Source organism: Acomys minous (genome assembly GCF_964271855.1).
Source record: "Acomys minous genome assembly, chromosome: 11".
Classification (NCBI taxonomy): Eukaryota; Metazoa; Chordata; class Mammalia; order Rodentia; family Muridae; genus Acomys; species Acomys minous.
Window position 1 is genome coordinate 98,513,206 of NC_140492.1, and position 15,652 is coordinate 98,528,857.

The window sequence follows — 15,652 nt, forward strand, 5'->3', positions numbered from 1 at the left end:
GCTGAAAATGAGGAGAAACCGGGGCAGGTTCTCGGTTTTTATGACTCTGACACCAGAAAGCATTAGCCACCTCCAGCCTTCTTAGAACAGTATCCCTCTCGCCTCTGGACCTTCCTTCTAGACCTTGCCCGTCAGCTGATGCTGCTCTTGTACTGGCTACGAGGGAACCTTTTACGGACCTGGGTCTGCCAAGAGATCTCGCATTTCTTTTGTTTCAACGGGCGCCTGTTTTAAATGTCTCCTTTCCCGGGAGGCTTTTTCCTATTAAACGAAAGCTGTAGACACAGTACCACAAACAGCACAAGGACACTTCAGCACAAGGAAGAAGCACAGTTAAAAAGATGGGTGAGAAAGGATGCTGCTTGGTACTTCTTAGCCTGTAAGCTCCTTGAGAGCAGGGACAGCGGCCTTGCTTGCGATCTCTAGCGCCCCCTGTAGGAGCACTTAGTATGTATTATCTTGTGATATTTCTTCTTTTTTGAAGTTCGCCTCAGCTGTGTACTGAAGAACCCAGTTGGCTGGCCGATGTTTGATGTTGTGCTTTTTTGTTTCTGTCTCAATGGCGTGCTTCCAGCGCTAGTCACAGAAGGGACAGAAGAAAGAGGCTGCTGGGATGTGGACCCCGGGCTCCAGGGTGTGGTAACCGACTTGGCAGCCTCTGATGCAGGGGAGAAGGTATCGTTAATCGTTAACCACCTTGTTAGTAACCAGCACCTGTTGCTTTGTATATAAAGTAGCTTGAGCTATCAGGCAGTAAAAGGGTTGAAACTACTTTTTCTGAATTGTCTCTGGTTCATTTAAATAATCTATATTGAAGCTTTCTAATCTATTTCTTCTTCAAATGTTCGTGTTCTTTCTATATCATGTAGGTGTTTAAAAAAACTGAAAAGTTATTAAAACAACAACAACAACAACAACAACAACAACAACAACAAAAAGCTTGAAAACCCTCCTGTGTATATGTGTGTCTGCATTCTCTGACTTCCGGGCTTACTTTCTGCACTGCAAACCTTTGCTTTCTCCCACTACTTTTGGTAATTCTTTGGCTGAGAGGCAGCCCCGGACATTGGGCGGCTTACACCACCAGATGGCGCCACTGGAGCCGAACTAATTTCCACTTTGGGACGATCTTGCTTCTATCCTCTTCCGTGATCCTCCATTCTTCGCTCGCGTTCCACCTTCCTTTTGCAGACTCTGAATTTACGTGGCCGCGTTTCGCCTGTGGCAAGGTGTTCCCAAATGCTGCTGTCTCTCTGATTCTTGATATATGTAGGCTGTAACTCTCTCTGTAGAAACTACATGCATTACAGCTTCCTGTTAACTTGAAGCGTGTGATTTCATAAGCAGGGGAAGAATAGCACTGTGATTCTGGGAGGTGGTGAGTCAGCTCAAGACTTTTTACTTTGTCTACCATTGATTTAACTCCACTGCCAAGTATTAATAATGTGCACCCGTGTGGGATATAGCGTATGCTTACTATAGATGCACCCAACATCTTACTGTTACATGTTATTCCAGATTTGTGACATGTGACAGAACCAAGTCTGGCATTCAGAATTTCACAGCTCTGATTTAGTAATCATTTGCAAACTTCAGAGGCCCAAGTTATTTTACGAGTACAGAATTCTGTACTGCTTACTCTGATTGTAAGCTTTTAAACTCCTCTTCAAATGTTCCGGCCTTTCCACGTGATCTCTGCTCTGAGGTTGGAAGTGTGCAGCTCTCCATGGCTCCTGGGTTTTTAGGGAGGAAAGACAGGGCAGTGGCAGCTTAAGTCCACCTAGAACGTGGCTTGAGGCCCACCCACTGCTCAGCCACCGGCGGATGAGTGAGTTGTGTCCAGGTTTCTCTTGCTTTTAACCAAATCTGGCGCTTGATGAGACCTTTTGAGAAAGGAAAGAAATTGGGATACAGAAAAGGACCACTTGGCTGGAACTTTACTCAAACCTGTAGTGGATGTCTTACCACTAGCATCCTTCGTAAGATACGGTTAAAACAAAATTCTGAAAGAATTAAGAACAATAACCCAAGGGTGGACATTTTCCTGGTCAATGATCAGCTGTAGTTGCACAGTGGAACCACCAGGTGGCAGAGGAAGTCCACTAAAGAGAGGATGTGCAATTTCCTGTCTCGTCCCAAGCCCACCGGTTTTAGCTGCAAGCAGCCAAAATGTAGCACAATGCAGCGCATTCTTTATAGAGTATAAAAATTAGTAATATTATATTATTATTACTATTATTATTTTAACCACAAAAGCAGTGGCTGGGCCAAGATGGGCTCATAAGAAAAGCAAGAACTTTACCACCAAAGTGGAGGGCTTAGTGCTAAAGTGCTGACGTCATCTCCCTCTTCAGCCTTTGTCCTTTCTCTGTTAGAGAGACTGCTTAGCAACAAAAATCTTTACCTGGCACCATGAAGGAAAAGGAGATTGGGCTAGCCCATCCCCAGCTTAAACAATGTAGAAGTGACTGGAAGACATTGCCTTGGTTGAATTTCTTTAGGGCTTATCTTGACATGTACTCAGGCAGCAGTGAGCACCATACAGGAGGCTGCAGGCTCTCAGATGATTTCCCATTTCATAAAGTGTGGAGTGTGGAGCATCCACTGCTACTTCCTTGTCTAAGAGAGGGTGGGCAAGTGCAGCTTGCAGTCATTTGTTGACTGTCCCTTAGGTGCTAAGCACCCATTCTTAGGTTTCCAGATATAATACTGAAGTCTCCCCGTTCACTGGTTAACAAGTGACAAGTGAGGAAAGACAGGCGATAAATAAACCCATGCTTAACCCACTTTCGGCAGCTAGAGCGTTCAGTATCTACATGCCTCCGATGATCAGTGGTATGAAAGCACCAGAGTGTGAGGCATAGGTCCCATCTCAAGGAGAAGGTGGCGGCATTCCCTGGCTTCATTCCTGGGTTTTGAGCTAGGCTGGTGATTTACTGCATAGGCTCTGGAGGACATTAACTAACTAAGCACTCCCCTGGGGCCACCTCTCTGTAACCACTGGTTACCTGGGCATCATGACCCCTCCAACATTGAGATTGGGAGTAGCCTCATTATGATGCTCTCGGCTTCCAGAGAACAAGGTATCACAGCCTAAAGACAGCTGTTTGCTGAGTCTCTTTACTATCTCTGCCATTTTAAGGCATGGTTGGATAAAAGTCGTGACACATCTCTAACCCCGAGTTTGAGTGAGGAAGACCCGCAATGTCGAGTGGCTGTTTAGTCCTTTGGCCTGGGAGGCGATAGTTACTCTAGCTGAGGTACTGGACTTTAGAGAAGGGAAGCGAGCGTTATCAGGAGTACGCAATAGCTTTCAAAAGTTGGGTGGCGGTTCATCTTCTCATGTTTTTATGTATTGTAGGTGGAATATAGAAGTTTCCCAGCTTCTTCACAGTCAGAGGTGAGAACGCATGCTTTAAACATATACCATCCTTTCTCGATTTTGTAGCTAAGGAAGCCTTTCAAGAATCTGACACGTGTAATCCTTTTCTACCTCCAGATTATACAGGCGATACAGAATTTAACGCGGCTCCTCTATAGCCTTCAGGTAATGACTCTCCTGCGACCTCAACCTTGTGGCTGTTTCTCTTAATGTACTTTGATGATTCCCAGACCTTAGAAATTAGACCATTTGAAAGGTTTGTAAGTGATCCTAGGAGAATGCCAAGCCCCCAGGTGTAACTCCGCCAGACGAGCCAAGCTCTCACCTGGTTTTGTAATCAAGAGGCAGCGCAGCCTCTTTGTACCCCCATTCTTTTCAGAGACCATAAAACTGTTCATGTCTCTTTAAAAATTGCACTGACTCTGCCTGGGTCTGACACAGTGAAACGCTTGGGTGAGTGCAGCACGACTTCATATTTCCTGGTGAAAACTTAAATTCTCACCTGAGGTTGTGTCACTTCCACACGTGGCCTTAGGCCTTTGCGGGGAGCCGTTAAGTAATTTGTATGCTGCTTAGTACTTTGGTTTGCTTATCTTTCAATACTTAGTGATTGCCCTTTCAGCACCGGGCACTGTGCTAAAGGAGAAGCCCACAAAAGCAAACAGACCACCACGCCTCCTACGAATAACGGCTCGCTATGTTTTAAGGAAGGCATAACAATCCCACTTGCGTTGTGGATTAGAAGACCCAATGTAAGCCATCCCTCAGGTGATGCGCACTCAAAAGGCCACCAGTGCACCCAAAGGGCTTGTGTGGTCATTAGAACATTTTAATGCTATCAAGACAATAGTTATAGTGTAGACAGTTTTTGAGAATAAAAAAATCAATTAAAATGTCTTGGGGAGAGAGTTGTTGTTGCCAAGAAAATTTAAAACAGACAAACAATACATTAGTTACCATGTTGTGTGTGTCCCTTCAGAGTTTAGATTGTTTTATGCTACTCATTGGCAACACACATCTTTCCGTGGCATCATTTATTCCACACCATGGTTGTTAATGTGTTTATAGTATTTGGGTCTATAGACTTTATTCAGTCCCAGTTATTTATATTTGTGTTATTGATAGCAGAAAATGTCAATAGCTGTATAGTTAGTATTTTAAGCACAGCTGAATGTCTCCTTAGGCTAAAGTACTATAGCTACCTCTTTGTCATTTTATTCAGCTGCCAAAATTAGTCAGTCATCTCTTTCCTTTCTCTTCCTCTCTTTTTCTTTCCTTCCCCTCCTCAATTTAAAAAAATAGAGCAAGATAGCAGATTAACTTTTACTTCTTTACTTATTGCTAAGACCAAGCATGTTCCCTCAGTTTCCCACTAGTCTTTCTAGTCCTTATTGTATACCTCAGGGCTGTGAAAGGGAAATTAAATCTAAGTTTGGATCAGAAAACATAGTGGCTGCATTAGATGTTTACTTTTTCATGCTTTGACAATAACAACACTTCTTTCTCTTAAGCACTGTTGACCCCTTGCGCGTTCTTGCTTCAGTGGCAGCACCGTTGTCTCAGTTATTAAAGCTTAGGATTACACTGGAGCCTATGGCAACCCTGGTTGCCTCTTAGTGCTTTTCTATATAACTTACTTATTGTACAAGGTTTCTAGAGCACTCTGTCTAATTTCCTACCTCCTACCAACACCACGAGATTAAGACTGCATTGTATTTATGAACTAAATGCTAGAGAACTTGTGCTCTGGCCTCGATTAGCCCCTTGTCTAAGAACAAGATCATTCTCCTCTTGTTTTACGTTGTGCTGGAAGCTTTATAATTGTCTCCATACAGGTGCTATATAAAATTAAAAACGTATGTTTATGCATCTTCAGTTATCGTTGTTGATAAAAGATATTGGCTTTTATGTACTTTTTCATCACCAGCCAATCCTTTTAACTTTAGTTTTTGTTTGAATAAATTTTCCATAGATTATCTGGAATGTTTCAGGTAGGAAAATTGAAAAAAAAATAGTACTATGGGTATTCTTCAATAATTATATCAATTGAATTTTCTTGGCTTGTTGCTTTGGATGGATACAGGGGTAGCTAACTTCTGACATGGTGATATAGCACTGTCATCTATAAATCTGTTGGGCTGCATGGCTATCCTGGAAACGTGGTACCAAGACCACAGGTTGGCCAAGCCTCCATCTGAAAATATTTTAACAAACAGTGGTAACTTCTTATCTTATTCATGCAATGTGGAGATGCCTATACTGTCTTATAGATAAGGTAAGTATGAATTAGGTGATCTGAGATGTCCATTTATCATGTAAAACAAATAAGCTTTCTTTGAGAAGTCATCTGGGAAGCTTTGGGCTTGAGAAAGCCCGTTAAACCCTCAGGGGCTGCAGGTACTGAGCATCCTGACGTGTTGCCTGACAAAATATGTACAGTCATTTTTGTTGTTGTTGTTCACCTCTGAATGCATCCCTATGTGTATCTTTGGCGAAGAAGAGTTCAGCAGCCTATTGACCTGTTTTGCAATATGTAATGTCAATGATTCTCAACCTCATGGTCAAATGACCCTTTCACAGGGGTCACCTAAGACCATCAGAAAATACAGATATTTATATCACTATTCATAATAGTAACAAAATTACAGTTATAAAGTAGCAATAAAAATAATTTTATTGTTGGGTGTCACCACAACATGAGGAACTGTGTTAAAGGGTTGCAACATTAGGAAGGTCGAGAACCACGGTGTTGAGTCCAAATGCGAAACATCAATATCTCCACTAGATTCCCTTTGTCAAACCAAAGCTTTTGATCCAGTCTTAGGATATGGGGTCTGAAATATTTCTGTTGTGTGGCATGGTCCTCTCTTTAGAAGCTGAACTCTTACCTATTTATGAAACAGAAAAATGACAATTGGTCCCTATATTACAGTTGGAGTAGCATAGACAGGCTGAGAACAGAAAGGACACACAATTCTACCCCCAGTAAGTGAAATGGGAATGGATTCAGATTTCCTGAACATAAATGTGAAATGTGGAAATCAATACCCAGCCTTCAAGTGTATGCTTGTGAGAGGGAAACAAATGTCCTTATCCCATCTCGGGCAGACATGAGGAATTCCTTAGGATTACATTGAGCTATCCTAACTGTAATCCTTACATAAGAGCCTGTTTGGTTAGACCCGCAGAATATTGGGGCTTGTTTGCCTCCTAGTCCTGATCCCTTCAGGGTCTATTGGTAATAAGCGGTGGTAGCATCTCCTACAGTGTGCTCAGGGCCAGCAGAGTGCCAGTGGGTTGTCCATGCTAAATTGTCCCATATTTAAAGACAGTGGCCAGTGCCCAATCTCCATGATGACCTTTCTTCTTCTTATAACAGCTCTCCAAAGTCATTCACCAAGACTGGTCATTTTTTTCCCCCCCAATTAACTTTCAAAGTTAAAAAAACACAGATTTTATTTCAGAAAAGCCCCAGTGAATAGAGTTTTGAGTCTTATTCCAAAGCAAGTATGAATTTAAAACACCTGAGTTTGGTAACTTTCCGAAATAGAGAAAAGTGCTGATCTCACAAAAGGATGGGCAAATCCCCATCCTCCCAGGGTGTGTGTTACACAGGCAATTTAAAAATGTCTTAGGAAGGAAAAACTTGAATTTATTATTGGGATGGTAATAACTTCTTATTCAAAGGATACACATACCCAGTGTGTATCTCTTTGCAATTTTGTTCCTTCTCTACATCTTTGTACTTTAAGTGGGAAATTTCAAAACTTAAAAGCTGTCCGGGTGTGATGGCGCACGCTTTTAATCCCAGCACTCGGGAGGCAGAGGCAGGCGGATTGCTGTGAGTTTGAGGCCAGCCTGGTCTACAAAGTGAGTCCAGGACAGCCAGAGAAACCTTGTCTTGAAAAAAACCAAAACTTAAAAGCTTTCACAGAGGCATTAGGTTTGTTGTTGTTGTTGTTGTTGTTGTTGTTGTTTTGACTTACTGGCATCTCTCCAGATCATTCATCTAGAGTGATGAATTTATTTAGGGTAATTATTTTCTGTGATATTGCTAAGTTTTTTCACAGTCATATTATACTCAAAACTTTTTTTTTAATGTTTGATCATGTCTGCTGGGATTTAGAGTATCTGCTTTCCCTTAATCACTGCGCCCTCCTGTTGGCAATCCAGTAAACAATGACTTTAGGTTTAGTTTTTTATTTTTTATTTTTATGACCTTGCTCTAATGCAAAAAGTTAGCACTAAGGAGGCTAGTTCTACCCACTTCCACTGCTCCTAAAAAACGGCATTAACCGAGATTCTCAGGCATTATGTTATAAAAAGACCATTTGCCAAAAGTCTCCAAATAGTTGACTTTTATTTTTATGTCTTCATGAAAGCAATATATAAAGCTCAAATAATTTCTGGTTTGGGACTCAAATAAAGGATACTACTGTGTTTATATAGATTCTTAAATTCCCACGAATGATTGACTGGGGACCTCAGAAGGAGAAGGAGAATAGAACGGGAATTCAGAGTCTTGTGAATTTACACACTACGTTTTTACACAAAGGACTGACTTAAATACAACCCAACCACCAGCAGCAGCCTAGGCACATCTCCAGAAGCAGGCATGAGAACAATCAACCCTCTGTACCTGTGAGTTTTTCATCCTTGGACCTGACCAACCTTGGATGGAAGAGATGGAAAAAGCGATTCCAGAAATGTCAGGAAAGCAGTTTGCTTTCACCTCTTCCCATGTGAATGAAGTGATGTATAAATATCATATTAGGTGTTACAAGCGGTCTAGAGCTACCTGAAAGAGTTGCAGGGCATTGTGGGAAAGGCACGGGTGAGTTTTGTCTTACTACTGAGCCATTTCAAGCAAGGATTTGAGCATCAACAGGTTTGAATATCCTCTGGTGTCATCAAACCAAACTCTTAGATATCAAAGGACAATGATACCGAGTATATATGTATTTTTTCCTTTTCTTTTTCTTTTCCCTCCCCCCTCACCCCCCTCTGTGTTTTGAGACAAGAGTTCTCTGTGTAGCAGCCCTACCTGTCCTAGACTCACTTTGTAGACCAGGAAGGCCCTGAACTCATAGAGATCCACTTGCCTCTGCCTCCCAATGCTAGCTCCTGGTTTCAGAGCATGGTTACTTGGACCCTCTATTCTGGTGAAAGCAGAACTTCACGGTGGGGGTACCAAATAGGTCAGAGATACTCAATTCATGGCATCAGGATATGCACGCACGCACGCACGCACGCACGCACGCACGCACGCACGCACGCACGCACGCACGCACGCACGCACGCACGCACGCACGCACGCACGCACGCACGCACGCACGCACGCACGCACGCACGCACGCACGCACGCACATGAACTTGCCCCGCCCCAGCCCCACTCCTTCATGACAATACACTAACTCCTGTCTGCTTTCCGCTTTCTCCCACGAGGCCCACAGCTGACCACCCATGGCCTTTGGGGGCCCTTTACCACCCCATGTGTAACACCAGCCTGTGTTTATTCATTTGGCTTCTTCTGCTCCCCTCTTTCCACCCCCCAGGCTGCCTTGACCATCCAGGACAGCCACATTGAGATCCACAAGCTGGTCCTACAGCAGCGGGAGAGCTTGGCCCCTAGCCATTCCTTCCGAGGTGGCCCCTTGCAGGACCAGGAGAAATCCCGTTACCTGGAGAAGCAGCGGGAAGAGTTGGCCAACATCCACAAGCTTCAGCACCAGTTCCAACAGGAGCAGCGGCGCTGGCACCGCACGTGCGACCAGCAGCAACGCGAGCAGGAAGCCCAAGAGAGCTGGCTGCAGGCGCGGGAACGGGAGTGCCAGTCCCAGGAGGAACTGCTGCTGAGCCACCGTCGGGAGCTGGACCACCAACTCCAGGAGTACCAGCAGAGCCTCGAGCGGCTGCGGGAGGGCCAGCGGATGGTGGAGAGGGAGAGACAGAGGATGCGCGTCCAGCAGGGTCTGCTGGGCCACTGCAAGCACAGTCGCCAGAGGAGCCTCCCTGCTGTCTTCTCTCCAGGGAACAAGGAGGTATGTTTTACGCCCCCCCCACCCCCCCACCCCCACCATATACACGGGGCTTACCCAAACATCAGTGTTTCGGTTCTTGGAAAAGAGTCACAAAAGTGTCTCAGTTTGGAGATGAGGGGAAAAAAAGAAAAGAAAAGAAAAGAAAGAAAGAAAGAAAGAAAAACAAAACTGCCAACAGTGTTTAGAACCAATTCATGGGTATCTTGACTTAAAATATGGAAATTTTAAGATCCTAGGCCTTTATTGAGGCCTATGTACCTCAGAAAGGATCACAGAACGGAACTGCCCCAGTAGGATAAGAGTGAGTCGACCTGGGAACACATCCACTGGGAGCATGCTGGTTTCTCGGTATGTGAAGGACTCTCTCTAAATGCTCTGTTGTGATAATCTAGGAACAATCTATTCTATTGTATGGCATGTGCCTTTTTATAGATCATTTAGCTCTTGATGTGTAAACACTGAAGTGAACAGACTCCGATGTAGGACGCTTATTTGCTCTTTGTGAGTTGGATATAATAAATTTGAAATCTCTCATGAACTACACTGCTTAAGGACGGAGTGGATAAAACCGTGTGGAAAATTTCCTACTCCCTTTGCAGCCTCTCTAACATGGCTTCACAATTCCATTTGTCTGGGCAGAGTTTCCACACTCTGTGTTGCATGTGTGCTTTTTTTTTTTTTATTGATAGTGCATAAAGTTGTAAAAGTTAATAGGCTTATAAGAAAGAGCTATGTTGCATCTGATTTCCCCTTCAAGTTTGCTAAATTACATTTATTGCAAATTCCTTGTGCATTGAAGGATATGTTTTCAACCTTTTTATATAGCAAAAATGGAAACACTGCTTGCTTTGATTAAAATAAAGTGGATACTCTCTGACGGCATAGAACTCTGCTTTTGTAAAAAAAAATAAAATAAAATAAAATAAGATTCATTGTACATGGCGAATTGGGCTTTCTTGTTCTAGCTCGTTTAAAAAGGTTGGGAGGAGAGTAAATGGTAGATTTCTTCCTAACTTAATTTTTATGAAAATCTTGATTTCTAGAACAAGAGTTGTCAGGCTTGTGAGCTAAGTAAATACTCTGTGAAACTTAAGTTGCTAAAGAAAGTGTTGTACTTTTCTCTGTGTCTCTATACAGGCAGTGGAACTTAATCGAGCTGAGAGTTTGTGTCATGCAAACTCATTTTTCATCAATGAAGCTTTAGTACACATGTCCCTTAACCCTTCCAATACACCGACTCCATCAAGTGTCCCCTGGGAAGCCCACCCGCCAGGTGCATCTCATTTTGATTTGGTGAGGACTAGTGACAATCAAACGGACCTGGAGATAGACATTTCTCAGCCTTCAGCTGTCAACCATGAACTCTGGACAGCAACAGGGCCGGGCCATCAGATACCTGCTCTCCAAGAAAGCAGCAAGGATTCTTGTAAAAATGGTAATTAATTCTTTACACGTCCTCTGTATGGTGTCAGTGAGAAAGTGGTTGTCTGAGTGGTTGGCTCCTCAGTAGAGTGAATCAAAGTGAGCCCGGTGTGGGAATGGTCGCGGTATTGAGTTGGGAGTTTTCTTTGGAAAGTCTGAGGATTCCCCTCTGCTCCAAAGTATCTAAATAGATGAAGCCATGTAGTAGGGCTTAGAACAGTGGTTCTCAAACCTGTGGGCTGTGACCCCTTTAGGACTTGAATGACTCTATCACAGGGATCACCTGAGGCCATCAGAAAACACAGATATTTACATTACGATTCATAGCAGTAGCAAAATTATAGTTATGAAGTAGAAACAAAAAGAGATTTATGACTGGGGGTCACCACAACATGAGGAACTGTGTTAAAGGGGTCACAGCATTCGGAAGGTTGAGAACCACTGGCTTTGAGTATGTTATAGACATGACCAACAGGGCGTTTAGGCCCGTGAGCTAAGTGGCTTCTCTTTAAAAGTGGTACAGCTCGATATTTATTCTCCACTGTAGATAGACCCTGCTACATCTTGATGTGTGTCTCAATTGACATTCAGAAATAAAAGGTACGGACAGGATTTGTGGTGGGACTTTATTGTCTATCGGGGCTATTTCCTGTAACGTTAGTGAAATCTTCTGTCGTGCTATTAAACACTCAGAATGAAACTGTTAACATCATTTGTCATTGTAAAAAAAAAAAAACAAAAAACAAAAAAAAGGTGTTGTCTCCCCATAAGTACCTCGTAAGAACACAATTTGCTAACTCCGTTAAAGCGTTTGCCAAATATAAAGGAAGGGCAGCTAGGGTTTCCAACTCCATGTGACTCCAAATGATTGAAATCTCTGTCCCCTTTTGAATTGTTTTCTTGGGATGGGAGGTGGGGAATTAGAACTTGAAACCTTCCTACTGAAAAACAGATGGGATGCAATCGCATAAACAAATGGCTGACCACATGCATGAGAAATAAATCACCGACAGTGCAGCGTTTCCGAAACATAAAACAATCAGGAATTATAGCGATCTTTAGAACTGGACACAGATTTGTTTCCGGGCTTAACATATATTCTTAGTTTGTCAGTTGGGAGGATCATTTTTCAGCAACAAAAAGTTTTAAAGGCGTTTGGTTCCTTCTAATTAGGGAGCAGCCGTTCTGACATTGCCTGCCGATTGATTTATGATGGGTCCGGGGAGCTCTGAGTCTTGGACCTGGCTGAATCTTGACACCGCTTAGTTACTTACTGCAGTGTTCTCTTCTATGAGAGAATGAACTTGTTCTTCTTAAAAACAGCGTTTTAAATGAAAATAAAAATAATGGAATACTTTGGATTAAAAACGTAAAGGGTCAAATAAAACTTAGAAAATGGAAACCCCTCTCATATATTACCTTGAAATCAGTCCTGTGGAGTCCAAGTGATGCATGGTGTTGCTGGGCACGGGCTGCCTTGCTCAGCTGACTCGTTAACTTGCTCTCTACAGTGTTTTATGTGCCCTTGTCAGTGAGGTTTTGCATCTAGGATTTGGAATAATTCAAAAGCCCCATTTGGGTCAAAAGCACATTCTGCTTTTGTTTAGAAGTATCCCTCCCTCTCCTGTGTCTGCTATATTTTCTCTCACCATGGGCCTCAAACTCTCAAACTTTGAAGCATCTGACAGTGTGCAGTAGACAGAAAAAATGCATCAAGGAAATAAAAAGTGATTATAGACGCAAAGCCATTCTGTCAGCCTATAAAGTGTTAGGCAGAGTCAGGAGAAACGCTGAGAAATGTGATGTTTTGCATAAGAAATCAATCGTGTGTCCAGTGTAGACCAAGGACACTCAGGTCATTGACAAGAGGGAGCCTGAATCTCTCAGGAACGTCCTGGGGCACAGAAGTAGGAGTCATGTCAGGTGTGTTCACTGCTGGGGTTTTACAAGTAGTCAGGAAGGCCTGCTTTTTTTTTTTTTTTTAACTTTAGCATGAGAAGAAGATTCTGAAAGAGAGAGAAGAAAAGTCAAAGAATAAGAGGTGATAGGACTGTGGAATAAAAAAAAAAATTTTTTTTAAAGGAACAGTGAGGGCCAGATAGAATTGCTCAAACCATTCCAAGCTTTCAGAGTTATGTAGCTTGAAAATCTCACAGCATTGGCCATTGGCGAGGCTTTTAGCTAGCCTCTGAGCCCTTTTTCCCCACCAGCTCTTGTGGGAGGCAGGAGTGGAGGGGGACAGAGCTGGCAGAAGCAGGCCACGGATGTAGTGGGTGGCGCACAGATGACGCGCGGGCCAAGGCGACTGTGTTCTGCTTCCGAATCTTGGAGTGAGTGGATATTAAGCGACCACAACAAAGGAGTCTTGTAGAGAGCCCAGCTCTCTAGTTCCGCTTGCTTACAATGTCCTAGGCTGATATTTTTGTTAAATGCGCCTCTAACTATGATTGATGAAAGCTGTACTGTTTTATTCTCGGATCGTGAGGGCCGCTGTTTCAGGAGGAACCTAAGAACGGTTGGCTCTCTTGTCTGACCCAATGCTGTGTTTGGGTCCAGCTCAGAGGAGTAAAAGTAAGGATTTCTGAAATAGAACAGCCGATAGCGGGGAAAATGTACGTAAATAAAATGCACGAGTGTGTTTACAAGTCACCTAGACTGGAGTAGTCGATGCTGTTGCTGCTGTTTCTCTTTCAAGCCATCCTCGCCAAGACACTTGAGGTTCACTCTGTGTTCTGACTTTGATTAGATCTGAGTCAGTCTTCCACTGCCACGCCTGGCAATAACCATGGGTCACGTCAGCTTGCAGCCCCTGTACAGAGGTTCTCTGTGGAGAAAACCCAGTTAACACTCCCAGCCACCAGCACGGTTCTGTGACAATCTACATAGCAGGAGGGGGAACTCGTCCCTCCGTAGTGGGGGCAGGCAGCAAGGCAAAGCCACTTGTCGCAGGTCACATAGCTGGCAAGGGGCCGGCTCTGCAGCTCCTGGTCTCAAGTCACTGTACTGAACCCATTCCTAAGAGCCGCGCTGCCCTGTGCATTTGACAGAACTTGGAGGAGATGGAACGCCTGGCAGCATACTCACAATTAAGGGCCAGGTTTTTGTTTTTGTTTACGCCCCCCTTCTTCTTCTTTTAATATTACATTTGGAAACTATTTCTAAAGGTTTTGGGTTTCTGCGGCCAAGTCTTCCTTGGGACCCGAACATCTTCAGATATCCTAAATAGCCCGCGGCTTCAGTTACTTCCCAGAAGACACATATTTTTTTCCCCTCAAGCATATTTGGTTTTTTAATGTCGAATAATGACTTCATTTTCTTTCTAAATATTTAAGGTAGCACCATAAAGAAGTTTACTTTCTAGTTTTGGAAACTATTTTATGAACAGAATTCTTGGATATTTGAATATTAAACCCAAATTGTCATTTGGTTTTATTTATAATGGAAGGGATGATTGGCTTAAGAACTTTTTTTCTTGCCCTCCTCTGAGGGCTACCAGCCAAGACCACAAGAAGTTTGGATTTTCTTAAACAATGAAGTCTCTGTGGAACAATTGCTATGCAATTGGCCCTAGGAAATGCTCAACTGCATTTCTTTTAAACACACCCCCCCAACCATGCACATGCATGCGCACACAAAAGTGATTTTTTTCTCATTACTGTGATTTTTTTCCCCTCTTATCTTCTAGGATTCTAGAACTATATACTGAATGCACCTAGTTATTGTCAATTATTAGCTCTTTTTGCCAATCAATGAAGAAAATATTTTATGGTATGAAAGTCTGAAATCAGCTTGATCTAAGTCTTTCCTTTTATTTATATTTTTAAAATACCTCAGTCCTCCATTTTTAGAGTACCTAAAATGTTCTTTGGCGATACTAAATAATTATTATTGTGTTATATGTAAAATAAAAATTAGATGGGGTCAATTTAAATTATTATTATTATTATTATTATCGTTTATGTATGTAGTGTGTGTGTGTGTGTGTGTGTGTGTGTGTGTGTGTGTGTGTGTAGGACAACTTTTGGAAGCTGATTTTCTCCTTCTGCCTTGAGGCAGGGTCTCTCTTCTTGTTGCTGCCATGCTATGTGATGCAGGCTAGCTGGTCCATGAGCTCCTGGGCGATTCTCCTTCTGTCTTAGTCTCTCATCCTCTTCTTAGGAGTGGTGGAATTACACATCCAAGCCACCACAACCAGTTTCTTTTACATGGGTTTCAGGTCTCAAACTCAGGTCATCAGGCGTGTGTGATGAGCTCTTATTCTCACCGAGCCACCTCACTGGCCCATATTTCTGTGGTGATCTCATAGATAGTGAACAAAACAGTAACTTTATTTCTTTATAAGAGGTTTAAAGGGGCTGGAGAGATGGCTCAGAGGTTAAGAGCACCGCCTGCTCTTCCAAAGGTCCTGAGTTCAATTCCGAGCAACCACATGGTGGCTCACAACCATCTATAATGTGATCAGATGTCCTCTTTTGGCCTGTAGGTGTATATGTAGGCAGAGCACTGTATACATAATAATAATAAGTAAATAAATCTTAAAAAAAAACATAAGAGGTTTAAAGCCCAGGCTAGCTTCAAAGTCTGATGAAACCAGAAATGACCTCGAACTTCTATCTTTCTGCCTCCACCTCCCAAGTACTGGCATTACAGTCATGTGTCACCGTGTTTAGTTTATGGTGCCCGGGATTAAACTCAGGGCTTCATTCATGCTAAGCAAGCACTGCAGTGGCTAGGCTGCTAGAGGAATTTCATTGTTTTGGTTCCAAAGGAACTTTTCTTTCATTACATTGTTAGAACTTGGTGCCCA

The 15,652-nt window shown here is 43.0% G+C and overlaps 1 protein-coding gene across 3 annotated transcripts in view; it reads left to right on the top strand.

Annotated features, from left to right (window-relative positions):
• Positions 1-15,652, top strand: part of ARHGEF28 (Rho guanine nucleotide exchange factor 28) — a 283,146-nt gene that overhangs the window by 239,285 nt on the left and 28,209 nt on the right. For all 3 annotated transcript variants that reach the window (XM_084801808.1, XM_084801809.1, XM_084801810.1), the window contains 5 exons: positions 575-675; positions 3,362-3,400; positions 3,500-3,547; positions 8,938-9,423; positions 10,561-10,858. In XM_084801808.1, coding sequence (XP_084657934.1) covers positions 575-675; positions 3,362-3,400; positions 3,500-3,547; positions 8,938-9,423; positions 10,561-10,858 — 972 coding nt within the window. The remainder of the gene's footprint in view (positions 1-574; positions 676-3,361; positions 3,401-3,499; positions 3,548-8,937; positions 9,424-10,560; positions 10,859-15,652) is intronic.